General features: G+C 35.3%; 1 protein-coding gene across 1 annotated transcript in view; it reads right to left on the bottom strand.

The window, feature by feature from the left end:
* Nucleotides 1–328: 328 nt before the first annotated feature.
* Nucleotides 329–18,721, bottom strand: part of LOC116255193 (bifunctional pinoresinol-lariciresinol reductase 2-like) — an 88,496-nt gene continuing 70,103 nt past the window's right edge. Inside the window, exon 7 of the mRNA XM_031630978.1 lies at nt 329–489. Within this exon, the coding sequence (XP_031486838.1) occupies nt 329–489 (161 nt within the window). The remainder of the gene's footprint in view (nt 490–18,721) is intronic.

Here is an 18,721-nt window from a genome sequence, read left to right as displayed (position 1 = left end):
ATATATTCAAGACGTACATTTCTCCAGCTGTCACATAGCTTAATGCACAATACATATTTGAGAAGCTAGAGTATACGGATGGCGGGAGGATTTCAGCATTTATTTATATATATATATGGGTGTGTGTGTGTGTTCATTCTAATTTAGTTATCTCTCTATGTTAGAGAGGCAGCAATTGAATGGTTTGGACGACTGGACCTAGCCTTGACTACTGCGCACTATGCGCATAAATCCGGAAAATGCATTACAAAAGTGTAACTTTTCTTCCGGATTCAAGATCCTTAACTTGTATCTTTTGAAGCCATTGCTGCTCGGTGATATGTTCCTTCTACAGGGCCTTCCCGCTAAGAGCTTCCCACAAGTGGACAACCTCCATCTGAGATTTGATGTTTGATGCTGGTTGTACATAGATGGTGTGGTTATGGGTGTGCACATCATCCATGGCCTTCACCACGTACTTCCCGATGTCTTCCTCCACCATCCAAACCACTGTACATCGAAATTGATGATAAATTGTACTACAAAGGTGGTGTTGTTTTCTAGCTCATTAGCAAGACAGCCCTCAGAAGAAACGCACTTTGAGTTTGAAATTCTTGACCTCCTACCAGTTGAAGGTCATACTACCAACTCCTTGGCCAAGTAAATAAGTTGATGATCTAATTATTGATATATATCGACATATATCTGTATACTGGGCAATGGCACATGCAGGCTGACAATATATTATATATGCATCCATGTTTCAACATAAGACAATATTTCTTAATTTATTATTGTTATTATTATTATTATTATTGTTACTAACAAAAAAATTTAACATCACCTTTTTTTAGCAAAAGAATCAGGTCCACAGTTGGGGGCCCGAGGAGTGGTGTGAAAGTGAAACTGCAACCGATACATTCTTAAATGTCATTTCGCCACTGAAACAGTGTTTAAAGCGTGTTTGGGCATTAGACAAAATTGGGTTTGTGAAAGACCTCCTTTTAAAAAAAAAAAAACTTTGTTTTTGAAAAAAACTTCTCATGATTTTCACAAAAAGCATTGTTTTAGTCTTATCAGCCAAACAAAACTACTTAGAAATTTTGCACTATGATTATGATTATCCTGGACAGGTAAGTTCAGAAGCATGTAGTACGAACACCAGACTTGAGTCAATGTCCTGCAATCACTCATTTTTTTAAGCAAGACATCGGTTAGTGCCCCTCAACCAAAATTTTCCAGCTCTACCATTGAAGATATGAAACCAAGTTCTTAAAAACGGTTTAAAATAGCAAGTTTTCACAAGCCGGCATACTTAATTTTCATAAAATGACCTTTTTTTTTAGATGTCATCCAAACATAGCTTATGAGGCAGGTCACCTAACTTCTGTTGTTATTGAAAAACCATAGTTCCAAGCCACCACATTTATGAGAGTTGATGAGCAGCATTGTTGTGCTAGCAGATCATATTGTTAGTATACATAATAGTTGGTAATTAACATTTTGGTAATTACCCAAAAAATCTTACAATCTCCTTCATGCACAATTTTGTAACATTTTGGTAATTAACTCATATGAATAGATAACATTGACTTGGACGTTGTATCACAATCACCCAAATAGCATCAACAATTGCAAGTCCTAGGGAGGACAACAATGAACTACATAGTAATCCACTCTCATTCCAAGTGTGGCATCTCTATCATCTGCATCAAACCAACAAACTGCAATTGCTCAATCATAATTTGAAAATAAATTAGACATATGGCTGCATATTGTCCACCCTTCCTTTCTTATCAACCCATTGAAATTATGTCACAAGTCCTTATACATCTTCATACTCTCAAAGTGAATGGGGTGGCAAGTTTTATTGACTTTGTGGAAAATAATTCTAACTAAACCAATATTGTGTAGTATACGTAGTTACTACCCAAACCTGGGCAGATGCACATTTGGGATTGTGTGGGCAGCTGCCCACACATTTACACTAATTCCAGTTACTTACATGTTGAATCCTCTCGTAAAATCTATTTATTTCTAAATCAGTGCCCCTTACCTTTTGCTATTTACATATTGTGGCCCTCTATCATTTTAATATTAATCTAAAGCTAATACAATTTTTTAAAGATAAAATTTTAGGTGCTGTGTATAAGTGCTCCTCAGCCAAAAGTTCTTGACTCTACCCCTGACCCAAACCATTTAGTACTTAATGCATCCACCAAAAAACTTGATAGATCCAACTTGACAAGGCCCTCATATGCGTATATCCATGATCCTCTTTATGCGTGCCCTTAATCTCATCAATAACATTTAAAGCATTCCTCAATTTAATATACATAATAGTTGCTTTTTGATCATTGAATATGAATAACTGGCATGCAAAAAAAATATTTGATCATTTTTTACAGTTTCACATGCAAAGTACTCATTGACCCTCTTACAAGCAACTGCAACCATCTATTACATTAGACTCAAATGGATGGTACGTAGTAACAAAATCATAAGGATCGAAGAAGTCCAACCATCAACGTTGATGCATGTCTAACTCTTTCTTGCACAATGTGAACTTTAAATTTGATGATAATTGAAAACCTCAAACTGCTTACTATACAAATTATGTTGCCTTGTCTTCATTGCCAATTCCTGTACACGTGAAGATTCAACTACTAAAATGCACATGCTATCACATTACTGTGCATAGCATGTAGCTACTCATATCTGAACCAATGCAACCACAAGAATTTAGGTTGGCCACTAGTTATGCTCTTGAAAATTGCACTGACATTCTAGGCCAATAAAAACCTCACTCTTTAGTAAGAGCCTCATCATCAAGTTTGCAATATAAGCGAGATCTATAAAATTTGGATCTCTAATACACTTTATTGGCGACACTAAAGAAATGAAATTTTCATTTACTTGAACCAAGCCTTGTTCCATTGATAATACATGAAATACATTTTATAGTTGATTTGCATGCATTTATTATGGTTTCACTACTTTTAGATCATTTATTTTAATTTAGGTCTCGATAAGATCTGTCACAATTTTATCGAGCTTAGAGATTGAACAGTCAATTTAGAGCAAAAAAAAAAAAAATTACCTGGGAGAAAAATCATTGTGAAAGCATTTAGGTCAAACCAAAAATTTGTTAGGATGTAAATTTTTTAAAATTGACCTAGAAGTTCTCATTGTAGCCAAATGCTAGTCTAAAACTAAGGAACTACTTAGAGTCTAGTTATCAATAGTCCCTAAGTGTGTCTTCTTTAGAAAATTTTCTAAAATACTTAATGTTTGAATTTTTAGTTTAAATAGGCCATGGACATAAACTTGGGTATCTCCTTAATGTTAAAAAGTGTTCTGCCTAACCTTTTCTTTCTACATTAGGCCTAGTTCATGGTGATTTCCTCCATCGAAGTTCCATTGTTGCTACATACTGTTCTCTTGTTTTCTTTGTCCTGTGCATTTCTTATTTTTCCTCCACCAAACTTATCAATGGCAGCAGCAAGGAGGGTTCATGGAGTAACTCCCATCTGGACAAGCACATCAATGTGAAGGGTTGCTCACTCTTCTTTCACCCTATATTGGGCATTTGATGCTATGCAAATAAGCAAATGACATTGTTTTCATGCATGCATATTAGTTAGAATCCACTTGTCCTCATGTGCATATTCTGAATTTTCATTGAATTTCAGCATTATATCTCTCTGTTTTACATGATATTTGAGGTTTAACTTAGATTAGGAATATATTTGATAATTGAATATGCTTTTTTTTTGTTGGTTTAGAATCATTCATAATCGCAGGTGATGAGCAATCACTTCCCCACTATCTTGGAACAAGTCTTTGTGGCTTGCTAGATTTGTTGTCAAAAATATATTTGTTCATAAAAATCAAAGGTTTATCATTGATTAGCTCGTATTTGATGTTAGTATAGTAATTTTCTTAGAATAAAGTCACGATTAGGGAAGATTATTGGAAAAAGATTCTGCATTTTTTGTTCTTCCTCCACATTCATTTTGTTTGGTTCGATTGTGCTTGTGATTTGAATATTTTATGTTACTCTAGGTAGAGAGTTAGTCTTACTAGATCTAGCATATGTCATTGTAGAGTAGCTAAAACCATTATGATAGGTCTAGCATACGTTATTGCATCACTCAATCCCAGTCCTGTAATTAAAACCAACTTTATTCTCTTCATAACAGACATTCTCTATACAACATAATGTGTGGAGAATGCACTAAAATGAAGCCAAATCAGAATGCTCTAAAAAAGGAGAGGTAATGCGAGGCTTTTTATTTGGGGCAGGTGCATACTCATAGGTGCCCATCTCAGATATCAAGGCCTAATGCTGCCCTTCACGACAAAACTCCATGTGAAACATTAACCAAAATCTGAACATCTTCATTGTTCTGGTTGCTTAGTTATGCCCAAAATTATGACCACCACAAAGATAAATTTTCACCCAAAGGAAAATGATGCATCTTTTTTGGGTGTTCAAATAATCATCATGGTCATGACTGACGTCTTTGACCTTGAAACTCACAAAATTTTTGTTAATATAGATATTTTCCAGGAGAAAATTTTTCTTTCCAATAGTCCCTCAAACCCATGAAAACCAATTAGTCCTACCCCATCGAATCTTTGATGACATGCTATGTGCCCCACACCAAATTCCCTCTCATCATTATCCCTTAATCTAACCACGCCATCCTCTACTCCCCAACTCCTCCGCATGCCTCCAACCCATCAGATCCAAATCCACTAACTTTGCATTGATCCAGTTGTTCACACCAACATTTTCTTTATGTTACCAACTATGTTTTTAACACCAATATTTTTCACCCCATCCGATTGGTAAGTCATGTTCCATCCTACATCCAATTCCTTCTCATTTATTAATGTCTAAAATTTTCAATTCACCTCACACCTTGAGTATTCTTTTGTGTAATCAAGAGCGATGCCATTTTCATGAAGCAGACAGAGACTCGAAAGGAAATCAATTATGTTTGCAGAAATCAAAGCACTAAAGGACAATGTGTGAGACTCCAACGTCATACACAAGTGGGTGCAAAAGAGGAATAGAGGTAGAAATTCTTTTTTTGGAGTCACTTTGACCAAGTGGAAGCTAAACAATCACACACCTACGTAGTTAGCATTGGCACAATCTGTCTATTGGTGTATGTATAACTCACCCACATAATTAGCGCATGGCATGACCTGTCCTAGAAGTTAATGATTCTAATTAAGAATACTATTCATAAGCAAACCTTCCAAGCATATGTCGAAAAACTGCAGCTCTCGCAAGCATTATTTAAGATCAAGAGAAAAGGGCATACATATATGTACTGACAAACCCTTGTACATACAAAGATTAAGTTTAAAGGAGTATGGACATCAGGCATGTCCCTCCTAGCAACCCCCCATCATTCGAGCCACCAGATCAGTAAACATCATCCGCTACAAGATGAGAACCTAAAGAAGAAAGATAATCATACAATCAACTTGAAAAATCATAACAAAATTTCATATATTCCTTTAAATAAGTGTAAGGTAGAAACATTTTATCGATAATTACCTGTACATTGCAAATATGTGAAAGAGCTAATTTATAGCCATAGATTGAGATAACTTCAGCATCTCTTCTTCTTTCCTTTCTGCCATAATTTTGTCCATTCCTTTTTGCTATACCAATGTATCCTTTCTCTTCATTCGACTTGGAGTGAGGATCATTGGAACCTACTGACTCTTTTCATAATAATAAATTCAGTTGTCAAAACTATGATAAGTTTCCAACAGTTTGCCCATGTCATTCTCCATGCTCGGTGCAACAACACTGATTTTCTTGGATACTTGAAGGAAATATTTGTCTTTATTTTGGTCTCACCTTTTAGTATTCGGTATTACTCATATTCATCAGTCTTTGGTTTAGGTGCGTAGCCTTTAGGTGAAGTAGATTTCTTGGCAGATATAAATGCTAATAGGTGAATATCATCACTGGTTGTAAGTCCACTCTGGCGCGGTGATAATACTTGGTCCATAAGTTCAGAAGGGTTAGGAGGTATGATAATCTGCAGTGATCTAGATAGGGAAGGTAACACATTTCAGTCGATCAAATTATCAAAATGGGTCTCTTTCCCTTATCTACAAGCCCTGAAAGTTGGTCTCTCAGTTTCCTCAACATTCCAGCAAACCAAAGCACTTACTCTGAATCACACAAGTAACCAAAACATATTAGTCACAACAATGAAATAAATAAATAAATTAATGGACAAGTAATTCATATTTGCATGAATTTCAATGATACACACACATGCACCCACTGAGAAAACTCATTTGATGCCACCTTCTCGGCATATTTAAGACTAACCATTGTGCAGGTTACTATCCCAAACATTGAGTCACCAGAAACTCACAATTTTGGGGTAGCCACTACCATGATTCCACATTTTGTTGAGCTCAATTGTGATACCAAAGTAATTTCATCACTCACTTCCCTGTCGCACATCGGATATGAACTCCTTTATGTAGCTTGAAAAGGAGCACTTAACAAATCAATCTTTGCATTCAGAAAAGGGTCCACAATCTTTGGTCCCTAGACCCTTGTGCCACTGAACCTGGCCCATTTTAGGTTTTACAGTTGGTTTCGATTGTCTATAGACTTCAATTCAAAATCTTAGAAATATAGAAGTAGCTCTAAGCCATTGCCCACATCAAAATTATAACTCAGACAACAAGCAAAAATAACGTAAAATAAATAACCAACCATCATGATCAACCAAATCAACACATAGCTACAATTTCATATATTTATCAAGCAAGTAGCTCTAAGCCATTGCTTTCTTTATTAATTACAATTTTTTCAGAGCTAAAACACAAGTTTATCATTGCACAACATCACTCTCGGAACTCAACTTATCACTAACATAGCTTGAGTTCCTTGTCTTCGTGTCGCACACTCCTTTAAGACCAATTGCATCTGAATAACAAGCTTGTATATATGCTCAAAGAACTAAGATAAATTCAACTAGCTTAAGCATTTTGCTCAAATCTTACAACTTTGTTTAAGTCACTGAATATGAACTTTATTAATCTAAATGATTAGCAGAACTTTGGGGGCAATGTAATTATGCTTAATGAACAATAAATTCAAAATAAATCTCTAGGTGATCATTTGGCCACACAACCTAAAATTAAATCTGGGCATATCTAAGGTTACCTATATAGGGCTGGGTTGTAGTTGACCAAGGTTTAGCCATGGCCGACCAACACTAGCTGGCCCTCGTGGCCTAGCCTGGCCTACAGTCAAGGTTCACAATATAAGGAACTAGCTTGTGAACCGACATGAATTTCAACCAAGCCTAGACAATTAAGTTACACAAACATCGTTGGTAGAGTTCGTTTGTTGCTCACACGTGCATCGTTGGTATAGTCTGTTCGTTGCTCACACGTGCCATGTGTGCGCTCTAAAGTTTCAAATGAAAATACGTTAAAAACTCACCTACCAATATGTTTTTCATGGTTCCAATCCATAAGAATTGTAGAGAATAGCTGCAAAGTGCAGCATAGGAGAAGAAGCTATAATTCCTATGAGCGAAACCTATAAATTTATGTACAATCAATGATATTGCAATATTTTCACCATACCTTTGGTTTCTGCAAAAATTTCTATTCTAGATGTACGACATACATGTGGGTGGATTTGGCAAGGTTTTACTGTCAACCAAAATTTTCTTGCTCCTTGCTTTCTCTCTCATCCACCTCTTTCTCTCTCCTTGTCTCTATTTTTCCATCATTTTCTCTCTCTTGTCCTCCAAATCACTGATGGCAACAGGGTGGCTGCTTTTAAATACTAAAATTTATGTTTTGTTATACTTTATGTGTTTTTAAACATTTTATTATAAAGAGGGTGATAAAAATTAATTAAATAATAAGAAGAGGTTATAGAATTTAGTTAGATTTTTTAATAATTAATTTCAATTCCAATTCAGCATAGTGATTAATCTTAGCATAAGAGCTTCGCTCCTTCTCCTCTGTATTTAGTGTCTTAAATTATCATTAACTTAAATTTAATTGTGATTAACATAATGTAATTTCAGATCACTCAATTACTAATCTACCCTTGTCATGGTCAGTAATAACAAGCAGGCCACTAACCAATGACCAAATACCCATCTCATTGGGCATTGGAGTATTATAGTCTCCCAGTTTGGTTGTGAGCTTCGTAACAATCAGACGTCCTTTTTTCCATCTGGTTTGAAATAAAAACAAAAGTAAGTTGATAGATTTTATAAGTATTTTTAGTTCTTGATTTCGATATTATTTCTTAACAATATTCACATAAGAACGTAGTGAGTTTCAAGAACTTTTAGCGCTAAAACAATAACTCATAATCTGATTTCAGTACTAAGAAGCTAGATGTTACAATCTTACCCCCCTTAAGATAATTTCATCCTCGAAATTTCTAATGTCTATATAAATGGTCAGGGAAAAGGTTTCTGCATATCAGCTTTCAATTCCCAAGTACTATCAGTGGTCCCATGGTGTTATCATTCAACTTACTACTGGTATGTTTTTGTTCTCAACAACTGTTCATGCTCATTAACTATGCAGATTGTTCGTTTTGTTTATGTCAATTCTTCTTGAACTAATAAACCATGATGGGTAATCACATGACTAGGATCTAGTACATACTTTCACAGCATTGACACATGAAAGACATTATGAACCTGAGAGTATTGTGGTGGCATTGATAGTTGGTAAACTTTTTCACCAATTCTTCCTAGAATTTTAAAAGGTCCAATAAATCTAGAATTCAATTTTCTCCTCTTACCAGTCCTTAAAATACTCTGATTGAGGGCATACATTAAAATACATGGTCCCCAATTTCCATCAAAACTTAGAGGTCATTGCCCCATCTCAGGATAACGTTTTTAACAATCCTAAGCAGCTGATAATTTGTTCCATATCAACTTGACTTGATCAACATAGTGCTGTTGAACTAGAGGATGTTCCAATTTTTTGTCACCAATTTCTTCCCAGTACATAGGCGACCAACATGGACATCCATATAAAGCTTCAAAAGGTGTCAAGCCGATATTACAATGGCAGCTAATGTTTGTAGGCCAATTCAGCTAGTTTTACATGTTTGTCCCATTCACCTTTACATTCTAGAGAACATGCTTGTAACATGTGTTCTAGGGTTAAATTGTCATTTATATTGTCCATCAGTTTTAAGGGTGGAATGCAGAAATCATATGTAATTGAGTCCCCAATGCAAGTTGATGGTAAATAGAACATTTTCCACATGTCATTGTCTCAATGGCTGAAATAAACCTCTAGACTCTTGATGTTCTGCTTAAATTTGTTGGTAAATTGCACATTTTCCACATGTTTAGTGATATCAGATTTTATTCCTGACCACCAGAATTTTTGCTGAGCATCTTGATAATTTTTTTTGTTCCTGGATGAATTGCATGCTTATAAGCATGTAGTTTGTCCAATAGTTCCTTTCTTATATCTGCATTATTTGGAACCTATAAATGGTCTTGGAAGCAAACACTATCATTATTGTCCAACGAAAAGTCAGATTGATCATTCTTACAATGAGCATGCATCGACTATAATCAAGATCATTCTTTTGTTTCTGTGAAATGATCTCAATTAGATTACTTAGCATTGTTGCACACAAGTAAATGTTCTTGGGGGTAGGTTGAAAGGGATGAAAGGAAGTCAATCTTTCAATCAATTTTTATGTTTGGACAATCATACTTCCTATAGTCACATTACCTTTGCAAGTAGGGGGCATATGCTACAACATTTGCGAACCAGAGCAGTATGACATCTTAAAATAGTCCATCAAATACTCCACCCAATGTTCAAGTCTTTCTGAGAAAATATATAAGTGACTTCTGGTCTGTAAATAATTCAAACTATAGGTAGGCTTGCCACATCTTTAAGGCATGAACAGCTGCCCTCACTTCCAAACATGAGTTGGGTGGTTACACCCATGTGGACATAGTTGGTGTGATGCATAAGGAATGACTTGCCTATTCTACATCAAGACTGCTCTATAACCATATTTAGAAGCATCGGTGTATATGGCAAACCCTTCCTTACCAGATGGAATAGCCAAAACATATGTCATATTTTCCAAAGTCTGAAAACTGTGATCACATTTTCCTTTCCAATCAAATGTTGTTTTCTTTTTTCAAAAGCATAGTTATAGGAAGTGCTAACTGAGAGAATCCTTATATAAATCTTTTGTAGTGTCCAATTAATCCAAGGAACACTTTCAGTTCAGTAATATTAGAAGGAGTCTTCCATTTGCGAACTGAAACAACTTTGGTTTTCCAATGCAATTTCACTGCTTGGAATAATATGTCTCTAGAAGCTAATCTTAGACATTCAAAATTCATACTTTGAGAATTTTGCATATAATTTGTGTTGTCAAAGAATGCTCAATACCTTTCTTAAGTATTCCGCAGGGTCTTTACGAGTAGATGAATAAATTAATATGTCATCAATAAACACAATATGAAACTGGTGAATAAGTTCTTTGAATAAGTTTATTAAATTCATCAACATAGAAGGCACATTAGTCAACCAAAAGAAGGAACATGAAACTCATAATGTATATACCATTTTCAAAAAGCAGTCTTAGGGATGTCCTCTTCTTCAATTCTCAGTTGGTGATAGCCGATCTAAAGTTAATCTTAGAGAATACACAAGTGTTCTGTATCTTATCTAATAGGTCTTCAATTATGGTGAGGTGATAGTTTTTATTGGTGGTTACTTGATTTAATATCCGATAATCAATGCATAACTGAAATGAATCATCCTTCTTATTTACAAATAACACAGGTGCGCCCCTAGATGATGCACTCGGTCTGATAAATCCTTTGTTGAAAAGCTATTGCATTTTCCTATTTAATTCTTCTAGTTCAGCTGGTGCCATTCTTATTTTTAAGTCGATTGGTAGATTGTGGTGACTGACTGGGTGAGATTTGAAGTGGTTCTCATAGCGAAACTTCTTGTCCCTTAGGCGATTCTCCCAAAAAATGTCTTTGTCCACCACAATTAAAATGTACCCTTCTAAGCATAGGACACAATCTTCCAAGGCTCAATCAATGGCATAAATGGCACTTTTCCTTGTTAGCCTATTTGATGGAAAAGGCCTACAACCTAGGTGTGGTGGAAAAAGCCTGTGCTTAGGCCCAAAAGGTTTCTTAACTGGGACTTGTGACGATATTCCAAACTCATAATTTTTTTTCCATGAGCTTGAATCTAACACAGAGTCTCATCCATCCAAGTCTGCTTTTCAACTGCCTACATCAGATCTATTGGCCTTGTTTCCACCATCCTTAACCTTAAACTGTTCAATCTTCTGATGAACTTATTTGTTCTAGCCTCTTCAACATTAAAGGTGTTTGGGTAGTATTTTTCTAATATACTCTTCGAGAGTCCTACCACACTGATCCAACTCAAGGAATTGTTGCGTTCTTTTTTCCTTGACATGGTCAGGAATATACTTCTCAGTGAAGTTCTATCTGAAATGCTTCCATTAATTTCCTTACTAACAAACTTTGTATACTTGATGGTTTTCTACCAATGTTTTGCACTTCTGCCAACATGTGAGTGCCATACGTAGGTTTTAAGTTTTTTGGGGCATCGGTCGGTTCAAAAGCCTCTTGGTTTTCACCAAGTCATTAGCATCCATTGTATATGCACCTCCTATAAATTTTGGTAAATTCAATCCATGAAATCCTTATGCTAGCTGTTGGTATCTGGTTGAGGTGTTATGGTGGGTTTGATGGTGAAGCCAGTTCTACCAGCTGTGTAATCGCCTGGGCCAGGGTTCGCATAGACCTAGAAATTGTCATTAAAATTTCCATAAGGTCAACCTGGTCACCCCATTCATGGCCCTCATAGTATATTAAAACATTTTTTTAGTGGAGTAAAGCTTTGCTTTCTAAAATCCACAAAATTATTTCTTATTAATTTTTTTTTTTACTTATTTTGCTTAGTGTAAGCTATAATGCATTTTTCAGTATCATACTAATAACCTTTACCTGCAACTCATCTGTTGAATGAAGTTTTGATTAGAGGCTGATCTGAAAGACGAACAAGCTTCCCTCTGATACCAATTCAATGTAGCACTGTAATGTCATACACAGGTGGGTGTGAAAGAGAAATATAGCCAGAGATTTTTTTTTTGTAGGGTTACGTTCACCAATCAGAAGCAAAAAAATCACTCACCTATGTAGCTAAGCATGGCCCAGTCTACCTATTTGTGTATAGATAACTTGCCCGATTAATTAGTACGAGGCATGACTTTTCCTAGTAGTTAATTGTTTTGATGAAGAACACGTATTCATAAGCAAACCTTCAAATCATCTGCAGGAGAGTTAGAACTCTCGCAGTTGTTGTTTCAGACTAACAAAAAATGGTCTACATATATGTGCAGATAAACCCCTATAGATGCAAATATTAAGAGTCAAGGGGTATGCATGTGACATTAGACATGTCCCACCCAACAATCCCTGTCCTTCAAGCTACCTAATCAAATGAGCATCATCCACAACAGAATGAGAAACTAAAGAAGATAGACAATCATAATATCAACACAACCTCTAAACATGGGCCTGGTATTCCAACTGTCATGGTCAAACAAATTCGTTCAACTACAGTTGTTCATGAATTGAGATCTCTTTGCTTAAGCTATGTTTTTAAAACCATTGTTTTAACTAATGATAAAAATAAACTGGTCTGGAGTATTGTAGAAGCTTATTATTTGTCTAGAAATGATATTATATGAAAGAATTAGAGTTGACAGGATTGTTGGAAGTTGGAGGATGGGCCTGTGATGCAGTACTAAGAGCCAAGTTCTTTACTTTTTTGGCCATAGAGGGTTGCATTTTTAACTATTGGCCTAACATTGGTGAATAAATGTTTTACTTGATTTGTAGCTGAGAAACATGCCTTCACTTATTTTTGCATTGTAAGGCTACTGATTTTGCTTGGCATTTTCATTTGCAAAAATTTAATGTTTCATTTATAGTAGATCATTCACTAAAGGACATTTTGGATTGGTGGTGCAGTAGTAAATTAAAAATGAAATTGATGAAAAAATTTAAGATGAAATGAATGAAAAGTTTTTCACAATTGGCTTCTCAATGATGATCTGACATCTTGGGAAGTTGTAGAATGCTAAGGGTGACAAAGAAGTGGGCTGGGCTATAAGGGACGATATTAGAGCATTGATTTTTGGTGTTAAGTGGTAAAAAATTTGTAGAGATGTAGTTTTATGGATGAATAAAAGTACTAAGCCAGTTCCATGGCCATCCCTTTACAATTTGAGATTTTAATCCAATCGGTATGTATTGGCTAGAAAGTTATGTAGAAGTAAGCATTTGTGGTGAATCTATGAATTGAGAGGTAATTCATGAAGGTGTTAGACTGGTTGTGGAAGATTAAATATGGTATGCTATTGATTTTTTATTTTATTTTACTTTTTTGGTAGATCTTGCTTGATAATATTTTTGTGTAGATGCCATGAGATATATGGTTTGAAGCCCAAAGAAGTGACTGCAATCTTTGAAAAAGATGGTCATAAGAATATATAAGAATCAGGGACTTTGGTATGCCTCATTTAATGGAACAATGGGTACTGTGTATTTTTGCAATTGTAACCATGCTAAAATTACCCTAAGTCTTACGTGTCTTGATATTGTTGTAAATTTGTATTCTGTTTGGGATTTGTTGGATGATTTGACACTATTGCTTGTTGTGTAGAAACATTGGATGATTTGAGACACCCTCGCCCGTTGTGTTGGCTATTCTGAGGTTTGGTATTTACTCTCATTGTTTTGTGATGTACAACATCTATTTGTTTTCCCTTAAGTAATGAAAGAGAGCGGGCCATATCTTTTGCTAGCTTTGCATTGATATCTTTGTTTATCTTTATTGTGTAGTTGTTGATTTCTTTCTTTATTATTTCATTTAATTCCAATTTATAATTGAAAATCAAAAGAAATTAGTGGAATATTTAATTCCTTGCTTAATGTTAGTTATGCATTTACTTTTTTTTTTCTATCATGTTGTGATTTGATCACATGCACTAGCACTCACATTTTCAATCTCTCACCCATGGTTGACTCCAACATCAGTCATATACTTACTTTCCTCCTAGAAATTAATGAAATTGGACCTTATTTACATAAATGGCTATAGTTAAGGTGCAAAAAAAACTACTTTTCATTAACATCTTTTATGTTACAGTTTTGAAAATCAATCACAGTTTCTCACGTTTGAAAATTTCTTTCAAGATCTATTTCAAAACATTTTTCAAAATCCTATTTTAATCTTAGTTTTCAAAGTCTTCTTCTACTAACAAGCGGGTTCCACCTCCCTAGTTTTCTTTTCACTTAAAAAATTGTTGACAAGTTACCAATTCCTTTCTTTTCGAAAGGTTTACGTGTAAAAAATAAAATATTTTGCATATAAACACCATGAATGAAAATTGATTTTGAGAGTTTCCCTTATTGATTTAGATCTATCTAGTTCAAACATGTTAAATGTTGCCTTGCTTGTGCGAACTGAATTTCTACTTTTCCTATTGTGTTCAGTACTTCATGATATTAGACTGCCAGTTTATGATTCAGTGCTTTATCTTGATCATTCATTCTCAACGTGCTCATGGAATTTGAAGATAAAGAAGAATCAATTGGTTCCCATGCATTCTCTTCAACACAAGGGTCATCTCTTCAACAAAAAATTATTGTGGTATCATGTACTTTTTATAATGTTTGGTTGAATGGTATGAACTACTTGAATTAGTCGTAAGGTGCCACTTTGTATCTTAGTAGAAAATAAAAAACAAAACATTTTAATGGAAGAAAACGCAAGCCTCCTCCCAATGATTGTAATTATGAGGAGTGTGAGTCTAGGATGTTGCTAAGGAAACCTTTAGAAAGGAAATATGACATTGATGAGGACATTTACATTATTAAAGGGAAATGGAATGAGATGGACTTATATTGTCATAATACAACTTATTTGGCTCACCTAAAAATACAAATTAAATGATAAAGAATTTTTCAGATTTTATATGGCTTGGAGATGATTTAGTCAGTCTAACATTCACATTCTTATGACTTCAAATTTGCTTTCTGTTGGTACTATTTGTAACAGTCTTTTGCCAGATGAACAGTGAAGAAAACCAAAAATTTAGTAAGGTTGATGAAAAAACTTTCATTGATACCAATGAAAAGGTAATTTTTTATAGCTAATTATGATCAAAGCTCTGAACAATCAGTTAGAGCAAACCCCTCAAAGAATCGACTCAGTAGTTTAAATGCACTTACAATAAGGAAATTGCCAAACACAAGATCATTGCTGGTAGTTGAATGGGAAGTAAAGTAAATGTCGTCATGATAAAAGCAATAGCTGACATGATGATGATCTTCCGAATGAGGTGAGCAGCCTCTATACTAAACATCCTCTGTTAATTTTTCCCACAGAGCATCACAGTTGATTAGTTTAAACACGAACGCTAATTTGATCAGTGGATCTAATAGGCAAGATGAGTCGACCCAATTAGCAGAGCTAATTACATTTTCAACAAACGCATCTATGGTCTAAGCCAGAGAGAGATCTAGGGAGATAGAGAGAAAGACCTTTATGGTTCCAACTTGCTTGATGGCCTGGACGAGCTTGAGCTGCTGTTCAATTTGCTCTTCGGCGATGACGGATATGACGTAGTCGATCTCAGAGAGGAGGAGACCAGAGATTCATGGTCGTCCAGGGAGGCCTCCACCAGCGTAGCACCTGCTTGCTTGTAGGAGAGGAGGAGTGGCAGCTTGTAAATGATGGCATGAGTGGTAGGGCCGGTGAGAAAGAAGGACTGGTGCTTGGGAGAAGCCAGGCAGGCCTTGGTTATCCAAGCGCCGATGTAGCCTTTGGTGCTTGAATCCATGGACGTTGTATATCCCCTTCTTCTCACTGAGAGTGAGTCGCGTGCACACCCAGTGCGCAAAATATATATACACCAAAGGAGGAGTTGCGGTATTTTTGAAATTATTTAGGTTGGATAAGAGTGCAAGCGGAGCTAGTCCCTGCCTGGATAGGGCACTGTGAATATAGGGACGTGCAATGAGTCGGCCAACGTGGTTGGGTTTGTAGTAACGTATGTCAAACTAGTGAAGGATGAACTTGCACTAAAATTTGAGTTATAAAAATGTGTTCAGTTCAGTGGAATAGCCACATTGTGGTTGATGTGGGCGAAATCTTAAATATTTATTCATATATATATATATATATATGCTCACCAAATTTGAATTTGTTTAAACAAGTGCCATTCTAATCAATTTTTTTGGCTCCACCACTGGTGAAGTTTGAGTTACACCAGCTTGGTTTATTTAAAAACAATTTGACTCGTGTTTTTCTTGTTTGGTAATCTTAAAAGGCATTAAGGTAATGGATGATAAATTTTAACATTTATTTTGTTTTTACTTTCATTTAAAGGAAAAAAGAAATAAGAAAAAATGTAACAAGTTCAAACTCACCAACAAAGCTCAACTGAACTCAGTTGTAAAGCTGGACTCGCTTGAGCTGAATAATATGTGACACGTGCCAAGCTAAATTACAGTGCCATGGTTTCTATTGATGTGATGTCTACTTGACCGTCCGATAGCTTTTACCTGCTACATCAAAAAATGTTTAATTTGAAAAGATCACCCACTTGATTGGACATCCAAGAAAATTTTTCCATTGATATCTCCATTGCAGTTGAAAAAATGGTCCCTTGAGAAAATGGAGGAACGAGTTTGTCGCCACGACTAAATTAAAGATACATTGGCAGACAGGAAGCAGTCAGAAGAGATAAAGACTTGTACTCTCAAAGCAACTCACCTTTTTCCAGATGCGATGCACTAACTTTTTGTTAGATTTACCTTGCCTAACTTTTTGTTAGATTCACCCAAACTTTAAGTTGTTTGTCAGTCAAAACATCACCAATGGTAAGTAATAGTCAAGACCAGAGAATTTGGTTTAGTAGAATATCGCATGCAAGCCGCTAGAAGAGATCCAAAGCACTCATCAATCCTCGTGTCTTCTTAAGATACAAAGCCTGTTTTAGGTGCATGCTTAAGGGTGCTACTCCTCCTATACTTCAATTTGCATGTACATAGCCTCTCTTTTTTTTGCCGTATAAGTGGTTAATGTCCTGAGACTTCGAAATGAGAACAGGTTGTCTACCAGCCTCTGCCCCAACTGTTGTGTCAATCTTCTCAGAAATGACAAGACAAACAATCATATTATTAACTAAAGTTCTCCTTCAATAACATAGCCAACCAAAAGAACAGAATATGGACGGGCTGCATAGGAAAAGAAACTTTATTTTTTTTTTAAATGTGGATGAGTTACATTTCAAACTCAAAATTCTTTTATTTGGAAAACTATAGTTTGTGATTTTCCTAATCCAACAAATGCACATGTTAAGGAAAAAATTGACATTATCTGCTCCACTATGTGCACGTGTTTGTGTAATAAATTGGTAAATCAATAATTGCTCTAGATACTATCATATATAGAAATTATGAAGCTACTTAATTGAGAAGTCCTCATGGGCATCATCTAGAATTCTCCAATGCCATCCACATTCAATCTTCTTGCACATTTACAAGACAAGATTGTTTCTTTCAAAATACAAGCTGAATCAAAACATCATGGCACATACTGCGAATAATATCAGCTTATATTCAAGAACAAAGCATAAGTAGTGAAGTTCATGACATATGTCAATCCATTTGATATTAAAAAGATTTAACAAACCACATCCACATTCAACAAGTATGTTAATTTAAGAATATGTGTTCAAAACGAAATATGACATTAGGTTCCAAAATACTCTCAATTAGTTCAATGTCTAGACCAAAATACATATGCCATAGACTCATGGATTAGCAGTAGTCTATTATCTCATGAAGTAGAGTAATTTGGCCACCTGAAAATAGCAAGTGGAATATGGAGTAAATCTATAGTTGCCAATAACCAACCCACTTAACCATAAAGTAAATAACATAGTATCGTAATGCAGTTCATAATTTCGTAATCCTTGATGCATGATCATATATGGCAGTATTGGAGCATTTCAATAGAAAGTGGACTCTAAACTGTTTGAAACTAGTGTGCGATACTTCACAAAATGAACTATTAAAATTGCTTGTTAGCTCTCCAGGATCTTAAAACCTGTTGGGCGAATGCTCCTACCAAAAAATTTTTTTCATTATCTTTCCTGCTAACCAATGTTCACAGACATACATATCGGTTTTCGTAAGGGACACTAGTAATCCTTCATGTGGGAGTTTGCCTATTCTCTCTTGTTCATTATGGTTCTGACAAATATCCCAAGTTAAAGCATCCACATTTACATGCATATTTAAAAATGTACCATTCATGTAATAAGAAAAACAACATCGAAAACAAAGAAACCATTTGATAAAATATGGAAACATATCACAGAGTTTCTAAACAGTATCACAAATGGCATTGTCTTAAAAAACACGAATATAACCCAAAGTTAGTAAAGCATAAAATAATACAAAGTTTCATAGAATATGAGACACATGTAGTTCATCGTACAGTAGTAAACTTCATCCATTATGTAGATCTAGTTTGCAAGTTTCTATTCCTCAAACCTCGGCAACACATCATACACATGAGAAAACTATAGAGGTAAAGTGAT

This window comes from Nymphaea colorata, chromosome 5, assembly GCF_008831285.2.
Source record: "Nymphaea colorata isolate Beijing-Zhang1983 chromosome 5, ASM883128v2, whole genome shotgun sequence".
Classification (NCBI taxonomy): domain Eukaryota; kingdom Viridiplantae; phylum Streptophyta; class Magnoliopsida; order Nymphaeales; family Nymphaeaceae; genus Nymphaea; species Nymphaea colorata.
Note: the sequence above shows the minus strand (reverse complement) of the source record. Positions and strands in the feature narration are given on the sequence as shown.